This window comes from Uloborus diversus, chromosome 2 (genome assembly GCF_026930045.1).
Source record: "Uloborus diversus isolate 005 chromosome 2, Udiv.v.3.1, whole genome shotgun sequence".
Taxonomy (NCBI): Eukaryota; Metazoa; Arthropoda; class Arachnida; order Araneae; family Uloboridae; genus Uloborus; species Uloborus diversus.
In genome coordinates, this window is record NC_072732.1 from 106,990,212 (window position 1) to 107,009,459 (window position 19,248).

The 19,248-nt window shown below is 32.5% G+C and overlaps 1 protein-coding gene across 1 annotated transcript in view; it reads right to left on the bottom strand.

Moving 5' to 3' along the window:
* The window catches only part of LOC129235319 (xaa-Pro dipeptidase-like), a 42,231-nt gene that overhangs the window by 12,280 nt on the left and 10,703 nt on the right, over positions 1-19,248 (bottom strand). Inside the window, exons 6-11 of the mRNA XM_054869054.1 lie at positions 18,706-18,767; positions 17,747-17,791; positions 17,444-17,519; positions 15,133-15,179; positions 12,674-12,742; positions 4,355-4,432 (exon numbers count right to left, since the gene is read on the bottom strand). Coding sequence (XP_054725029.1) covers positions 4,355-4,432; positions 12,674-12,742; positions 15,133-15,179; positions 17,444-17,519; positions 17,747-17,791; positions 18,706-18,767 — 377 coding nt within the window. The remainder of the gene's footprint in view (positions 1-4,354; positions 4,433-12,673; positions 12,743-15,132; positions 15,180-17,443; positions 17,520-17,746; positions 17,792-18,705; positions 18,768-19,248) is intronic.

The window sequence follows — 19,248 nt, forward strand, 5'->3', positions numbered from 1 at the left end:
CCTACTTCAACGGTTCGCCATGTCTACTACTGCCAAAAGTTGTAACACTGAAAGGGAGGTGCGGTCTCACAGACCACTTCTAAAGAATGCAATGAAATTTAAACCAGATGCACTCGCCAAAGGATGCTGATAAGCAAAAGGGGTGTTCAAGGTCACAAAACAAAAAGCTATTGGGAAAAACCATTCAATTGGACTGAAAATGAAATAGGGGTGATCGGATGAACTTTTCAGCGGTCTGTGAGACCGCATCTACCCTTGTTACGGGTTAATAATGAAGTAAATGAAGCACAAATTGTAAAAAATATATATATTCTAGATAGTTCTTTCTCAAGTCTAGAGGGCTTGAAAAATGCCTTAAAAAAATAAAATAATAGTTTAAAAAACTAAAAAAACACACTTTTGTAGCAAAATGAACTAAAAACTGAAAAATAATCTTTGGATGATAGTAGTTGACCAATCACTTAATTTTAATGTAATACAAAAAAGCGTGGGGTGCTGTCTATTTACATTTTTGCTTGGACAACAAATGGAAGAAATTCAAGACAACTGATAAAAAGCCCCCCCCCCCCACGCTTTTTTGTATTACATTAAAATTAAGTGATTGGTCAACTACTATCATCCAAAGATTATTTTAGTACAGTAAAATTAGGCCAAAAAATGGCCAAACCCAAACATCCAAAAAAAAAAAAGTGAAACCTAATGCAAATTACTTCTTACCCTTCCAGCAAGAAGGGGTAAAAAGTCCCAGCACTTTGCGCGTCGGGTTTTGGGGGGAAGGGGGGGGACAAAATAATCCTCTATTTAAATAAAAATAATTTCTATTACTTAAAAAAAATTCTCAAACCTCGCAGAAACCACTCTATAATAGTAAAATAATAAACTCTCGCAGAAAAAAATTCTAATTTGCAGGGGTGCACAGACGGGGGGGGGGGGGGGAATGGGGGGGGGGGTCATGGAGCAGCTTTGCGTCATTGAATTTTTTAAGGCAGTTTTTTCAAGGGGTATTTCTTTTTTTTTTGAAGACTTTTATTCTGGATGGATACTCCGTCACACTTAAGGGGTGCGCCATCGCTTTTTTTTTGGGGGGGGGGGGACCCTGAATTTACATTCTAAAATCAACTATTGCAGGGAAGTTCACGAAAAAATTTCCCTGATTTAAACTTTTTCGAAGCACAAAATGCCACACAATGATATAGTAATGTCAGAATGATAATTCTAAAAGATCTAAGCGAGCTCAGTAACCAAGTTATTTGTGACTGGAGTTATTAAACTGTTTAGAGCGCTGGAAAACAAAATTCCTTTGCAGCATAAAAATTTTTCAAATTGGCCAAAGTTTCCCTACTTCTTCTTGATTAACAAATTTCAACTATTCCACAATCTTTTGACATCACCGTAAGGGGGGACAAACCGAAATTGCCAATAGTGAGATGGGCAATGCTGCAATTCTGCATCCTCTAAGTCGGTGGGGGTTCTCATTTGCAAACGCCGAGCTACCTCTCTTTTATGCAGCTGGTTATGTGAATTATGCTAAATATACGGACATATACTTTCAACACTATCTCAACCTTTTAAGTACATTATGCGATAAAAAAAAATTTGATCACATCAAACATCAGCTATACAACGATCTAACTCAGTGACAAATTCAGGTGGTCTAGAACCTGTAGTGATTCAACGATAGAACAAGTCTTGATGAGAGCAATGAGCAATACAACAATAGAATGCTAAATATTTACACCCTTTTGTCTCCCAGTTTGGAAATCACAATCCGTTTCTAAAGCCCCCAGAAGTTTCTTCCCTCTTAAGTTGGTAGTGGTATTGCTCGTTGATGATAAGGTGAGTTGCAATGAGACCTTTAAACGTTCGGGTAGTAACATCAAAGGATATTGAAAGGCAAACAATTTTGTGGCATTTCTTTGTAAAGGAGGTAAACAGTTATGTCTTAGCTTCTGTTAGGAGAGTAGTTTCTATTGGTAAAGATGTGTAAGCCCAAACCATCTTTTCCACCGAATGGTAGGAACAGTAAAGATGGAATAACAAATTGTTAAGAACTTCTGGTACGAGTTATGCGCTGATCCTCCATCAGTATTCGATGAATATGGTTTCAGAAGGAAAGAAATCCTGTATCTTTAAAGTACTATTATCTGAAGCAAAAGGTTCATCCAAAATCACAGAACGAACAGCTGGTGTCATATATGAGGCAGTGAGAAGCAAAGGGATGTAAGTGGACATTTTCAAGTTTTGAATAAAACGCGTTTAAAGATATGATCCTAGGTAGGCTTTCATTGATTTTCTTTTCTAAATTATGCTGTATAGAAGCAACTACCAGGTCTACTAGTACCATCTCTTGCCTCAAGATAGAGGAGAGTTTCACCAACCATTTGTACTGGTTATCTCCAAATTTTTAATTTTGCCACTTGCATCCCTTTGCTTCTCACTGTCTCATATGTAATAGATGGAAGATACCTGCTTGATCATATTTTTGGTAATGATCTGTAAGCTTCAAGGAAATATGCCAGCAATGAAATGTATAGGTAATTTGTAAGTATGGGAAAGCTAGTGTCATTTTTGATGGGTGCAAAGAAAGCACCACAGAAATATAATCTGCGTCCTATTACAACTGTCAAGCCTTCTGCTCTAGAAGACTTTCAGCATCTCAAATCTTGTGCTTGCTCTGAGGAGTTCATTGGATATAGTGAATGTTTGAAAAGTTTGAAAGTGGACTGAAGTGCTCAATTATATGCACAAACTGTGTTAGACATAGCTGCAACAATAACGAGTTTGCTGAGGATCTAGATTCCAAAAAACATCTTGATAACGAAAACATTTTGTTAGAAGCTTAGGAGAAATCATTTGAAAGCAAAAAAAGAAAACAGTTCAGCGTAATTTTTCTGGCCATTTAATCAAATGTGCACCATTAGAGGGGGTGGGGGAAGGATAATATTTTAGTATATAATTTCGTTTTGGGAGGTGGGCTATTGTTCTTATGGGGTGGACAGTTCTGATTTAATGCATTTTTGATTTGCATGAAATAATACTTCTACTTGAAATAAAAGGGAAAGGGGGGGGGGTGAGGATTTATTTTATTTGGCAAAGGGGGGGGGGGTGCTGGTGCTTTGAGAGGAGGTGCATCATCGATCTTGGAAAATAGACACACTCGATTTCTAACTTTAACTTAGCATAAAATAATGTTTCCATATGAAATGTATGGAGAGGGGTTCAGGGGTACTGCTTCGTTTTACGGGGATAGGGGGGCTCTGTAGTATTGGTGGGTTGCGTCATCTCTCTTGGGGGTTAAACACCTTTAATTTCATGCTTTTAAATTTAGTAAAACATAATATTCTCACTTTAAATTTACTCTAAAAATTCTGGAAAAATACCCAAAACAGCAATTTTTAGATGTCCCCCATTCCAAAACCCGACGCACAATGGGGTGGGACTTTTTACCTGTTCTTATTGGGAGGGTAATAAACAATTTGCACCAGGTTTAGCTTTTTTTTTTTTGGATGTTTGGGTTCGACCCCTATTTTTACTGTACTATTTTTCACTTTTTAGTTTATTTTGCTACGAAAGCGTGTTTTTTTAGTTTTTTAAACTATTATTTTATTTTGTTTTTTAGTCTTATGTTGGAGAATTATCAGGCAACGAAATTATTTATAAAACGATAGCGAGGGTAATATCTTAAAGTTAAGACAAGGGCACCCCGATGGGAAGCTACTGTGAGTCATCAATGTATGTTTGTGGAAATCATATTTATATTACTTTGAAAATTTGAGATGCATTTGAATAAAAGTTTTGTTCAACAATGGTCTGATCAACAATGAATTTCCAATTGAAGGCTCACCTAAATTTTGTCATGAAATTAGTTAAAAACAATTATATTTCATGTTCTAATTACCTTGGAACATTGGAACAAATTTTGTCTGATGCAGAAAAATTAAAGGTTTTTGTAGATATTTTTAAATAATTTTTGCGAGCATTTTTTAATGTATTTTATTAAATTTTTCCTTTTTTACATTGTTGGATTTATGCCAAAATATTGATTAAAATTGGAGGAAACTAACAATTAAAAGAGTTAATTAATTAATTTGATTATAGAATATTGCATTGTCATCGGGTGTGAGGTCGCGTGCCAAATTTCAAAAGAATCCGATCGCAGGAAGTGGGCGAAATTTGAGCTGCAAGATTCCGTTACAAGATACATATATACATACAGGTGAAGCTAATAAAAGCGTGTTAAAATGCTTAACACATGAAAAGAAAGTCACAAGTGACAATATATCTACTCATATGGTTCATACAAATGAGTTCTAACACACATTTTTGATTGTATTTCAATGTTCTTTTCACCTACCACATATCACCATCTTCAATAGTCTTATCGTTAGGAGCTCCTGCATGACCATAATGTAAAACTGCTCCATTTTCACCACTGAAATGAAAATTATAATTTAAGTAACTAACCAAAAAAAAAAAAAAAAAAAGATCAAATTCATTTTACACGATTCAAAAGATTAGAAACATATAAAAGGAAGAATATAAAAGATTAGCATATCTCTGTCCCAGTCTTTAGTCAGAATAATTGTAATATAGGTGAGAAGTTATTCAATATATAAATTATTATCAAATAAAAAAAGAACCGACTTCAAAAAACAAAGAGGAACTAAAAAGTAATAAATAATTGCTCATACTTACATATGATTTCCTACCCAAATGTATAAATCAAATTTATTTTAAAATTCCAGTACAAAAATCAACTAAATACCCAATTATAAAATAAGCACAGATTTTAATTACTATACGATGAATTATTTTAATACCTAATAATTAAATACCATCTTTTAATTTTTAATAACCATTTGAAGTCGGAGCCTCCTATAAACTACTACCTAATATAACTGAGTAGGTTTAGTTTTGAAGACTTTCCTGTTTTGTTAAATTAGTGTTTAACTCAGGATTTGGTAGGTTGTCAGTTACGTTAGGTAGTAGTTTATAGGAAACCCCGACTTCAAATGGTTTTTAAAAATTAAAAGATGGTATATAATAATTAGGTGTATTAAAATAATTCATCGTATAGCAATTAAAATCAGTTTATTTTATAATTGGGTGTTTAGTTTAGCTGATTTTTGTACTGGAATTGTAAAATAAATTTGATTTATACGTGTGGGTAAGAAATCGTATAAGCATGACCAATTATTTTTTACTTTTTAGTTCCTCTTTGTTTTTTGAAGTCTGTTCTTTTTTTATTTGAAAATAATTTATTTTTTGCTTTTTAGTGGTGTAAATATAAAATAAGTATGTAGGGTAGAGTATGTGGTACACTCCTTACGTACATCTCAAGTGAGAAAGCATCCAGCACAGGAGTCTGAAAACAGCTAAGATGAGCAAAATAGAGCACAGCGTCTCAGAGACTTCCAAAGACTTTGAAGAAAGGCTTTTTCCAATGCACAATTATATACAAAGAAAATTGTCTTCACCATCAGTTCAACTTTATCAAAGTATGCTTTCCGAAAAAAATTCACAAGTCACTAAAAACTAACAGAAATCGCTTCAACTTTGAACATAGAATTGGAAGAGTTTTCTTGATTTTTCATGGATTCCACCTTCAGATATAACCTGCTGACCATAGGATCATCTGGAAAGTATATACCTTTTCAAACGAGAAAAAAAAAGAATTTTCCAAATTGGTCTACGCGTGTTTGGGTTCACAGAAGGCATACATAAAAAGATTCCGATGAGTTGAGTACGTCTGTTTTAAATTTATTTAAAAAAAAGAAAAATCTTAATGCACATAACATTTTATAAGATTGGCACTAAAAACTGATCTTTGTTCCTCTCCAGGATTTATTTCTGCACTAATTTAGTTAGAACCATTTAAATGTCAATGGTTTTCCTAACTATTTTATATTTCACAATAATACGTATCACGTAACTCGTGAAAAAAGTCACATTTCTCCTTACTAGGCCCCGTTATAGATCAATACCACACTAGAAACAGAGTATCTACTGTGATGTTGTATATATGAAGATCAAAATACTACTAGAACAACAATACTAAATGAATTTCCTGTTTGCTTCAGAGGAGTCTTTATTCAAAAATTAAAGACTACGAATGATTAATGCAGGGGAAATAGTTAGGGAGGCATGGACGGATTTATGGGGGGGCAGAGGGGGCAATGCCCCCCCCCCCCGGTTTTGGGAGGACTTTATGTAGTAACAACACATCTTCCAAAAATTAAAAAATATATACATTTTTTCTTTTTTGAACAGAAGGGCATGGGTGGATTTATGGGGGGGGGGCATAGGGGGCAATGCCCTGCAGTTTTGGGAGGACTTTATGCAGTAATAACACATCTTCCAAAATCTTAAAACAAAAAAACCACGACTTTTTCTTTTTTGAATAGTTTAATGAAAATGAAGAGAAAAGCAAATGTCCTTTTCTGATGGGAGAAAAGAAAAGGAAAAAAAAAAAAAAACGAACATTAAATACAAATAGTACAACTGTCACTGAGGTGCTGAAAATGTGTCTAAATTCACTATTTTGGACTGAAAACCATTTGGGCAAGTAGATGAATGAAAATATAGGCTAAACGAGCTATACATTAAGCTGCAACATTTATAATAATTGACGATTGTTTTAACAAATTAGAACTTAAAGCAAAGGGGAAAATCTCCCCCTCCCCCATTCGCGCTAAGAGAACGATCTACTCATTATGATTTGTGTCCACATTTCAAGTATTTATTTGTGTATAATATTTATGTTCTTAGTATATTCCCGGTAGCAGAAACTGCGAGACGCGAGACGTGCGTCGCAGATTTTTCATGGGCCTGCAGATAATTCTACAAAAGAACAAAAAGAAATAATGAAAAAATAAATAAATAAAAGAAAAATAACTTGGCAAAGATCGTTTTTTGACCGGAAAGGCGATGGATGCTTCAGCATTTCAGCTATAAGCATAGTCCCCATATTTAGTCATTCATAAGATCAAAGTAGATAAGATGCTTAAGTGCCTAGGTTTTGAAAAACAAAGCAGAACTAGATGTTTTATTTACTAAAAACTGGTGAAAATAACTTAAAAAGTAGCAAATCGTTTTTTTTTTTTTTTTTTTTAAATTTTCTTGAGAAATTATATTTTATATTTAAAGTTTCACCTTATCTTCATTGCTTCGGGCACAAAAGGACTAAAAACTTTTCAACTAAAATGTAGTCTCATGAGGATTTTTATTTTTAAATTATTTTTTGCAACAAATTCAGAAATTTATATCTTATTTTTTGGCGTAGTCCACATGTTTGGTCATTCCCAAGATGTTGGTACGAAACTCTTGAATTGCCTACATTATCATAAACGGAATAGGATGTTTATTGCAATGAAACTATTGAAAATTATGCAAAAATGTGCCTCTTTTTTTTTTTTTTTTTGGTAATTCTTAACTATTGTCTTGAAAATGCCAAATTTTATCTCATGAATATTGTTTTATCTTTATTGCTTTAGAAGCTAATGTGCTAAAAATTGACTATTTCATCTAAATTGTAGTTTTTAAGGATTTTGAAATATCACATTCAGAAATCTATTTATAAGCGTGAATGTTTCGCATAGACGCCATGTTCGGTCATACGCAAAATGGCAATAGACGAGCCTATTACTTGCTTTAGTTTCCAAAAACAGAATTGGATTTTTACCTCAACACAAACTATTGAAGATAACATAAAATGTACACTAAATAATGTTTTCTTTTAAAATTATTTTCATGAAACATGTGAATTATCTGCACAACTGTATTTGATCCTCTTTGATTTGGAAGCTTTGTTGTAAACTAAAACATTCATCTGAAATGCAGTTTCCTGCCAACTTTACTAATTTATTTATTTATTCATTTTAAAAGAAATCAAAAACCCATTTTAACTTAAATCTTCCATATTTAAATAAATATGTATTGAATAATTGTTTTTCATAGTGCACAGAGTTCTATTTATTTTTATAAAATTAGTAAAACTGCTTCCCCCCCCCCCCCACTTTAATCTATAACTTAAAGCTCAGCTACAGTTGTGGCTATTAAGTTTTTCGGCTCTAGTGGCCACTGGCCAGTTGGAAAATTTCTGAGTCTTGACCTTTACCAGGGACTTGTGTATTTTATGAAAACTTAAAATAAAACTAATAATAATGCTGCAGATTATTTTCAACTGCCCAAAATAGTGTCGCAGACTTACTAGAAAGTTTCTGCTACTGGGAGTATATTAATTGCCCTTTTGAGAAATTCTAAAAAACATAAGATTTTTTTCCTTCTCTCTCTCTTTTTTGAGAGAGAGAGAGAATAAATACTATCGCAAACTGAATACATTTCAGTTATCTGAGAGTTCTGATTAAATGAATCTTTTTACTTAGAGGAAGAGTACAATTTTACTTACTTTATAAATACTGTTTAAAAAGTAAGGTAAGTCATAATCATCTAAGTCTAAGTGAGTCAATCCTTGTCATTATTGAAATCTAAATAATTGAGTCATCAAAAGTTTTGGAAAAATTTACTGAAATTTTATAAAAGTCTATAAAAACCTAACAAAGATTGGTAAAATGGTAAAAATCCTTTAACCGTAAAAACTGACGAATTTTCGTAAAAACTACAAAAAAATCAAGCAAAAATTTACAGGTAGGAGTGAATTACAAATAGGGTCGAATTTGCCTATAAGATAAACAAGCTGTTGCTTACAGCCCCTGCTTTGAAGTGGGTCCCTAACTCATCAAAAAAAAAAAAAAAAATTCATGATTTGTTCCTTAAAAAACGGAAATTGCTTGAAAAAACATTAATTTCATTTTTAAGTGCTTGAAAACCTTGAATATTTGGAAACGTGTGGCTACAAACCTTAAATTTTAAAATTTCTAACAAATGGTTGAGGGGGAGGAATGCCAACATATGTCAAATTCAGCTCCTTGCCACATCCTGTATTAAAAATGTAAAAATCATGGTTCTCATGTTTGTAACATATTATTTGAGATAAATTTTTGTGACTCACATGTTTCATATCTTGCTATTTATTCAATCCTGAATGCAGTATTTTGGAAATTCTTTTGCATTGATTGCTTTTATCTTACTTCTTCTGCATATTGTCTATCTGTTTAGCACGGGAAAAAAATTCACACTACTTCCATTTCTTTTCGTTTTCTGCCCCACTTGCAACTGAAGAAAAGTTGTTGTCATCAGGGGTAGAAGTGACCGACTTGTCACAAATAGGACATTTTCCACAAAAAATATAGGACAAATATAGGACACATTATATGAATAATTTTGCTATGAAAAAAGAAATAATACATATCATATATTATTCAGTTATTCTTATCAATGATTTTGTTTAAAAAAAACCTCAAACAAAATACCTTACATCTATAATGACTTTCCTGTAGTTGAAAGAATAATTTTTGAAAAAAGTGTACTTTATAGACTAAACAACTAAACAAAATTTGAACAAAGATAATTTTTATTTTGTCTTCCTCACTCATGACCCAAGTACTAATTCCACTGCTCTTAGATTTTATATCTAAACTGAACCCTTTACCACTTGTATTAAGAACAAACAGAGCTTGAGAAGGATCCTTCTGACGTTTTTCAGAGTTTTCTTTATGCTTGAATGTTTTAGCATGCTGCCACTATTGCTTATGGGCACTGAACAGTTTGCAAAAATGGCAAAAAGTGGTAAAATCATCTTTTTCTTTTGCACCATGCACCAAAATTTGTAGAATTAATGTCCTCCTGGTTCAACAACTCCACACGAAATGTTGTTAAGCGATGCGATTTCGCCATCATAATTCCACTTATTACAACAAACTACGTTTTAACATCATAAGGAACTAACCATTCCACAATCCCAAAATTCCACAAAAAGAAAAGATTGCAAAAAGAAAATTAGAACATTCCGATCAGAAAATGCACTGAACGCAAAAATATACCAACGAAAACCATGATGGAAAACAAAACAAACAGCTGTTGCCGCCCCCCCCCCCTCCTCAAATGCAAAATTCTAAAACAACTTCAGAATTGGTTCTCGAAACTGCACCAACTATAGAGTGATGTCACATTGCTGTAGCCAATGAGAGAAGATGCCTGTTGCAGAATTTAGTCAGTTGAGTTTTTTAATTTGAAATTCGTTTGGGCACGTACTTTCAGCGAAAAATCCGATGTCAGAAAGTTTATTTAACGTTATTTTCAAAAGATATATATGGTATAAAAAGGGAATATAGGAAATATAAGACATTTTTGAAAAATATAGGAAATATAGGACGATTCTGTTGCTTTTTTTGGAAATATAGGACATATAGGACTACTTCGACCCCTGTGTCATGAGAAATCTATGTTTTTTTTTTCTTTTAAAGTTAAAATAGCTATTTCTCCCAAAGTTAGGACAGGACTGCAAAAATTTACAATCAAGTATTAAAATACCAGAGACTGGAAAGTACAAATGAAGTGCGTTAAATAATTTTATTTATTTTAGAGTCCTTGAAAATAATAAGATACGTTTTTAAAAATCCTAAGCAAAGTGAGCTCCAATTACTTCTACTGCATATTGTTAATCTTTAGCCAGGGAAAAAAAATGATACACTACCTCTATTCTTTTTCGTTTTCTGCACTACTTATAATTAAAAAAAGGTTGTTGCAATGAGAAAACTAGTTTATTTTTTCTTTCAAACTTAAAATGGCTGTTTCTTACAAAGTTTGAACAATACTGTACAACTGTATAATCTAGTTATCAATTTCTATGTCTATCCAATTAACCTTTATAAGGCTTCAAAATGCAGAATTTTATATCCATTTTACAAAATTTTCTCCGGGGGAGAAACCCCCGGTCCCCTAAAATTGGAGATATTCTATTTCCCACTTAAAAGGGAGCCCTGCGTCACTCTCTTGATACCAGCTCCCTCTCTTAAGGTCAATTCAAAAAGGACAGCATGAAAACACATTAATGAAAACGACACACAAAAAAGTAAAGTATGGACTTATGCACTCAGGAAACAGACAAAAACATAGGAGTGGGGGGGCAATAAAAATGTTGCTTAAAAAAAAAAATCCTGCCCCCCCCCCAGTAACTCAGTCCTAAATCTGCCTATGTAGGGAGGAGGGCACTCCCCCAAAGGAAGAGCCCCCCCCCCCCCTAAAAAGGAAAAATACCCCTCAAAACACCCTCCCTCGCCCATACGGGGGCACCCCCGACTATTATTAATGTTTTATGGTATTTTCTTTAACACTGAGTAAAGAAAGTACCTTTAGTTTTATGGGGGGCACTTTCTTTAACAATGGATTTTATATTTAATCATTTGATATTGAAATTGAATGAAGTTTATTGTTTTTTATCCATAACTTTTTTCTAAAGAACAAATATGGTGAAGCAAAGGTTTGGGTCTTAAGTTAGATCCCTCCTATCCATTAAATAAAAACCCCCATAAAAATCGTTTCACTAAATGAGACACTATGAATTTACAGGCAATAAAGCACGAGTAAGAAATTTGAAGAGTTCCCTCGATTTCTCCAGGATCCCTCATACCCAGACTTGAAGACCATTAGACGGCCGGGAGAAGTATGCCGTTTTAAACAGAAAAAGAATTTTCCTAATCGGTCCAGGCTCTTCTAATAATTGGGGAGCATAGTACATAAAAAAAATTCCAACGAAGTCTGTTAATTAGTATTGCCATAACTATAAATTAAACTGACGCATTGTGAAATATTAAATCTAGAATACTTGTCAAACTTCAGAAATCGGACACCAGTTACGATACATTTATTAAGGAATCTAACTTTAATCGTTACCGAGGGAAGGGGGTCTTCAATTCCCCTTGAATTGAACACTAAATATATTTGAAAACTGAAATATTAAAACAAAAACTTTAATGATTAAATAAAGTTATTTATTAGCAAAAAACAATTTTATATTAAATTAATAAATTCAACTATTTTAGTAACAAAATACATTTAACTTATTGATTTGTTTCATTAGCATTAAATATATTAATAAGAATATAATTAAAATTAACAGGCTGAGCAGTGAAAATCAAACATCCCGATGCGTGAAAATTAAATATTGTACAAGACAAGATTCCTCAATCGAAAAAATTTACTGTTTACGCCAAAAACATGTGACCTGTAAAGTGTTGTGTAACTTTTACTGTATCTTAAAAATGCCTAGTTAAAAATTAAAAGTTAGTCAGAAAAAATAAAAATGTCTTAAGGCTGAACACAGACTGAGTATTTTTAATTCAGAATTATATAATTTTGTAAAATAAGTTAACAAAGAGCGAATAATGCTAGCAAATGAAAAAATGAATAAAGCAGCTAATTCTTAAGTAACTCAATTAAAATTCATAAAAATCTGAAGTAAAATAATATAATTCTAAATAGCATACAAACATTATGTGTTACAATTAACATTTATACTAATATAACATATGATTTTAGATTATTTTCTTTTAGATTTAATTTTACATGATATTTCATATTTATGTATGTGATACTGCAGTGTTTTGCTGTAATTTTTACAAACAAGGCACTAATATTGGACTGCAAGACTTGTTATGCATAAAAGAGCACACAGTTGATTTTTTTTTTTTTTTTAAACTATTTTTCAGGACAAAAAAAAAAAAAATGCTTCATACAAAGGAGTAAAAATGGTTTGTAACACCATTATACATACCTTCCACATATGCATGTATATGACACATTACGACATCCACCCATGTAATAACAATAATGCAGAAATATGCTGAAAACAAAAAGCAAAATTGCAGAGTTTACATCATTTTAAAAATTGAATTTTTTATTATTTAAATTTTGCTCATTGTTTATGTGGTGTCTACTGACAATTTCACTGTGTAAATTTTTAAATTGTTATTGCAAAAATGTTTCTTTGGATAAAGACATTATTATATATGCACTCAGCAAAAGCAGAGTTCAAAGGTGCAAGGATTGGGAGGGGGTTAAAAATATTCAATGCTCAAAATTCAACCTTCAAGAAAACTTCTTCATGTATTTTTTTTCTTTTTTTAGAGAAATACTTGCAGGAAAATATCAAATTTTATTTCAAGTTATTACTCCAGGGTCCCCCCCGTACCTACCACTATTTGTGGTTTTACCTGAAAACTGCTCTGGTTTTTACAATAAAAAATGAGTGCCAAAGTAAAACTAGCATAAATATTAAAACATGTTCAATGGAGAAAATAATAATAAGCATCATAAGTTATAGAAGCATAAGTCTAGTTTGCTCTCCGAGTAATGTTTAACTGAATGAAAAATTTAATAAATAAATGTACAAAATCAAATGTAGTCATTAATTTGTACTGATACTTCAGAGCTATTACAGAAAGTGAAAATTTTTAAATCTTGAACTCTTAAGTTTAATGTCTGCATGGGACATATATTACTTTTAATCTTGAACTCTCTGTTCAAAAAAAAGTTTTAAAAAAATGTCTGCAACTAGTAGCTTGATTGTGTGTGTGTGTGTGATAAAAAGATTTTCCAGTTTTAAGGTTCATTTTACCTTCTGATTCCTATTTATGGATATGAATGATTACTTGCAATTAAATTTCTCTCGTGCAAGCAAGATTTTAATCTTCATTGGCAGTGGCCACGAGAACCATAAAAAAGTGCCCACCCCCCTTTTTATGGTTCATTTAATAATTTTATTTTCTAATTTAAGAAACTAGAAATTATAAAAAAAGCAGAAATGTTGAAATTTTCAGATCATATTTATTTGTTTTACTTACACTAATATCTGTTTACAAAACATTATTTAGCACAAGCAGTAACTTTTAGTTTATGTATTCATTGTTTAGATATTAGTAAATCAATTGTTTTACTTAAACAAGCCATACTTGCTTGATGAAATTATTACCAAGTGTTTGTGTCATCTCAAAATACTTTGGGGTAAATAAAGTAAGTCTAATTCATGTATAAGTGCTTCTTTGGGGAAAGTTATTATGTAAATTCATCAAAATCTTAAGAAAAAACGTAAGTTAAGCTATTAGATTTTACTTCCCCCTTTTTTCATTCTTTAATTTTTTTGCTGCCGCTAAAAATCCTATGGTTTCTAGTTGTGTGTGTGTGTGTGTTTTTTTTTTTTTTTTTTGACCCTCCCCCCCCCCCCCCCTTCACTTTTCAGTCCCAATCGCTGTCTCTGTTCTCAGGACAAAAAATAAACTTTCTATTATGTGTTTAGACATGGGCCAGAATTGGATCTAGGGAGAGCAAGCCGGGGTCCTTGCCTCAGCTGGCAATTTCCGTGGGAGGCAAATTGACCCATTTCTGTAAGGTTTTTTTTTGTTGAAACTAAACATAAAATTTGAAAGAATATGGATAAAGGCAACAGTTTCAAGTTTTTGTCTGGGTTCGAAAAAAATATAGATCCATCCCTGACATGGGTAAAGTTAGAGATGGTTATTAATTCAAAAACCTCAGGAATTACATCAATTACGCATTTCTTTCATGTAAAAATTAGTACTAAATGCTCAGTAATTTGAAGTTCAAATTACTGAGCATTGAGTTCAAATTTTGAACTCTAAACATTTTTGACTCACAAATACCTTGCATCATATTTCTGTGTAAAACTAATGTGATATTTAATTACGATTACATTAATCACTGATGTATATGAATGAAGTTTTAGGAAGATGTTTATTTTTTTATTTAGAATGAAAATAACATTTTTGGATTTGTTTTTAGTATTTGCTAAATTGAAAAAAATTAACTGATTTACTCCATCATATTACAACCATTAAGCAACTCAACTGTATTTGATGCAATAAATGGAAAATATGTGTGTTCGAAATTGGATGGTTTTAATTCATTCCATTCCAGACACAGTACCCTTACTAGTTAAAGTGTTAAACTATTAGTACAAACACAGCCTTCACAATGCTAAAATCTTAAGCAAGCTCCTATTGAAACTGTTTTCAAACCAAAAATTGCCTATGTACCTTGTTTGCTAGGAAAAGTGACCCAAAAATTTCATGGACATAGAAGGTTTTATTGAAAAAATTATCTTCTTATAACACATTTCATTTTCCAGCAGTTTTTATCTTTTTTGAGGAGGGGGAGTGGGGGGCTTTTTTCGAAACCTTTCTTCAATTGGTAAACAAACAAAAAGTTTGTTATTACCTTTCTAGCTGATACTCCTTCATTCCAGGTCTAATTCGCCGCATTACCTAGTAAATGCAAATAGAATCAAATGTTAAGAAAATATGCCTCAAACTTAAATTTACGATAGAAAAACTAATAACGCATTGCAACAAAAGCTATGCAAATAAATTAAAGCTATTCCATCTCTTTAATATTTACCCTAATTTATGTGAAAAATTCCAGTTTCTATATAAAGTCAAAGTTGCCAAAATTCAGTTATACAACAGTGTACTTATTTTTCCTGATGCATGAAAAGTACAAATTTCATGTGCAAATAACAGTTATTGATATTGCTGCGAAGACTTAATATCAAAGTACGTGAAGATAAGAAGCCTGTTCAATAAGAAGCCTGTAGATGTTGTTTACATTGATTTTCAAAAAGCTTTTGATAAGGTACCGCATGTTGCTCTACTTAGCAAATTAGCTGATATAGGAATAGGAGGGAAAACTTTCATTTGGGTAAAAAATTGGCTGACCGGAAGGAAACAAAGAGTAGTTGTAAGGGGAAATTATTCTAATTGGAGTGAGGTCTTAAGCGGGGTTCCTCAAGGATCAGTGTTAGGGCCTGTTTTGTTCATTGTCTTTATGAACGATATTCACAAAAATATTTCTGGGAACATGAACTGTTTTGCTGATGATGTCAAAGTTATGGGGACTGTAGAAAATGAAGAACAAGCAAATCAGCTGCAAGAGGATCTAGATCATATTACGGAGTGGGCTGATAAATGGGGTATGACTGTTAATGTTGGGAAATGTCAAGTGCTACATTTAGGGCATGGAAATAAGTGTACAAGTTATTATTTGCAAGGTTCAGTCATTAGTCAGGCAGACAAAGTTACTGATCTGGGGGTCCTAATAAGTCAGGATTTAAAGTTTAGCCAACAGTGCAGCATTGCTAGCAACAAAGCCAATAAGATGCTTGGGTTTATCAATAGATCTATTTCAAATAAATCTAAAGAAGTTCTTCTGCCCTTATATAGAAGTTTGGTAAGACCCCATTTGGAGTATGCTGTTCAGTTTTGGTCTCCTTATCTTAAGAAAGACATTAATGTATTGGAAAGGGTTCAAAGGCGGGCTACAAGGCTAATAAGTGGACTTTCCCACTTAGATTATGATTCCAGGCTTAGAAGGCTAAAAATGTACAGTCTTGAGCAAAGAAGAGACCGAGGGGACATGATTCAGCTGTTTAAATTTATTGAAACGAAAGATGTTACGGGGCTAAAGTTTAGCACTGAAAACAGGACAAGGGGTCATTGTTTCAAGCTATTTAAATCTCAGGCTAACATGGATATTAGGAAAAATTATTATTTTAGCAGGGTAGTGGAACCTTGGAACAGCTTACCGGAAGAGGTGGTAATGAGCAAAGGAGTAGACAGTTTTAAGAGGGCCATTGATCTTCACTGGGGATTGTAAATTGACTAGGACCAGTCTAGCTGGGCCCAGAGCCTGTTGCTGGTCGTCACTTTTGTATTTGTATTTGTATTTGAAGAATAAAACCTTCTTTAATATTATTTGCCACTATGACTGAGTAAGTCAAAAGTATAAGAAGTGCTCTTTCTCACATGGCTATGGTCATGTCATAGTTTTCCATAAAGTATTTACATCACTGCAATGCACAGAAGATGTTATCTATCTAGTTGTGTTCTCCTTTCACTCGTTCAGGTGCAGATCATGCGGTCATGATCTACACCTGTACCCTTTAAGATTCTAAAGACAGCTTAAAGCGGTGTTTTTGGGACTATATTTCGAAAAACGTACTTTAGACCCCCCTATTTATGGAGGAAAAGGACACATATGCCCCCTCTCTGAAAATGACTCTCTGAAAAAAGAGAAGCTGGATCTGTGTGCCCTCGCTTTTGTACCTATATATATATTTTTTTTCTTTTTAGCATGTGTGCTGAGGGGCTTCAATGAGCTATACTGAAGTCAGAAAAAGCTGCTTTTGGTGCAGAGCACCTGGGAAAAATCTCCCTTCTTGTAGGATATCCAAGAGTGGCTGCTTCAAACTTTAGATAAAAGATAGAAAAATTAAAAACACTTTCATCAGGTAAGTCAACGAATATTGACATAGTTCTTTGCCCACAAGTGCTTTCTTGATGGCCTTCACAAGCATGCTGCCCACATTTGTCCCATTCAACTAATCTGAATTAATACCAACTTGAATAAGAGCTTGCATAGGGGCCACAAATACATAAAAACTTTTCAGTTAATTGTTTTATTGGAGTTAAGATACTTTTGATTTGAAATGCATCATTAAAATCACATATAGTTACAAAACAGTCTCACTTACTTCTTTATGCGCTTCACTACTAATTCGATTTGCGTAACGGATGATTTCAATTTCCAATGGAGACTTGAAAACTCGGCTGAAACATATTTGCATTAAAAAAAATAAATTATAAAATTTATTGTTATAAGACATAAATAAAAATACAATCTATTTTTTTAATCAAAAAGAAAGTATCATACAGCATTGTTTTTAAATAAACACTCTCATGTTTCATATTAATTAAAATTAACGCAAATGAAATTTTGTGATAATAGAGAGTGCACAAACTAAAAACTGAAAGATTTAACAGAAAAAAAAATTTACCATTCTGCCATTGCTGGATGTAGAACTTTATTGTCAACTCTGAAGCTATAAGAAAAGAAATGGTTTATAAATATGAATGATGATTATGTATACATGTTAATAATTCATTTAAGCATCAAGTGTTATTTACATGCTAAGCACAGAAATTTATTTAAATAAATGATTCTAAGGGTATTTTGAAAAATTTAAAGTTTTCTATACCTTTCGTTTTCTCAGGGCTGGATTTAGGGGAGGGCAGGCGGGGCTACTGCCCCGGGGCCTCCACAACAAAGGGGCCCCCACAATAAAATTTTTACAAAATATCCTAACGTTCACGGGTCGAAAATATCGGATATATAAATATATATCAAAATATTCGGATATATATCAAAGTATCGGATATTTTCGGAAATATGATGATCTTTTCGAACCCTGAATAGGGGGCCTCCACTCCTTCGTTGCCCTGGGGCCTCCACACTTCCAAATCCGGCCCTGTGTTTTCTACTGTTAGGAATTAGTCCAATTTCTTATTATTGCTTTGAATTTAACGATGCATTTTGAAAAATATGGTTTTTGAAGTAATTGCATTTGACTTTGCTGATGAAAAATAACTTAATACTTGGTTTTCAGGTAGGAATAATTCTTGCTCTTTATTATTGTTGTTAATTTTACTGTTAGTTTTTTGAAAAGTAAAGTGATATTTTTAAGATTGCATTTTTATTATGTAGAGCAGAAAAATTACATCTATATCAATTTTAGATTACATAGTGTAAAAATAAGTGTTTAAAGAACAAAATAATGGTAAAGAATTGTACACATGTGTATCCATAAACAGCAAAGAAAATGATATTTAACAAAAATTTTGTTTCTAAGAAGTTTTTAAAATATAGCCCTGTAGTATATTTCTGCATTCAGATAGATTTTGATAACATTATCAGACCCTAAAAATGTTTTACAGCTGACCCTGTTGAATTACTTACTCTGCAATTCCTTCAAATACAGCTTCCTGAGTTTCTTTGCCACTATCAGTATTCACACCATGCTGAAATATGGGTTAAGTCTTAGAGAATTGTTAACAATATTACGAAGCATGCCAAGCTTTAAGAAAACATGCAGTAAAATTTCAGAGTTGAAGTTACAGGAAAAGGAGAAAAATATTCTACTTGTTGAAAGTTTGGTTTATTGAGTATCAAAATTTGGGGAAAAGGGGGAATAAGAATAAAACCAAAACACTACAACCTAAGCTCACAAATATAAGCAGAAAAATAGGTAGCATAATCTACAAGAAAGATAATATATATTTTAACATTATCAGCATAACATATAATTAAACACATGAGACTGTGTACGTAGATAAACAAAGTTATATTTTTGTATTGGAATGCAACAAATCTGTTCTTGCAAAGAATAAGGTATATTTAAAAAATAAATTTTATTAAACATTGTTTAAACATTGGTTTTTAGTTGAAAGTTCTTTAAATAAATAGTTATCAGGTAAACACTTTAAAGAAAGAGTGGGAGAC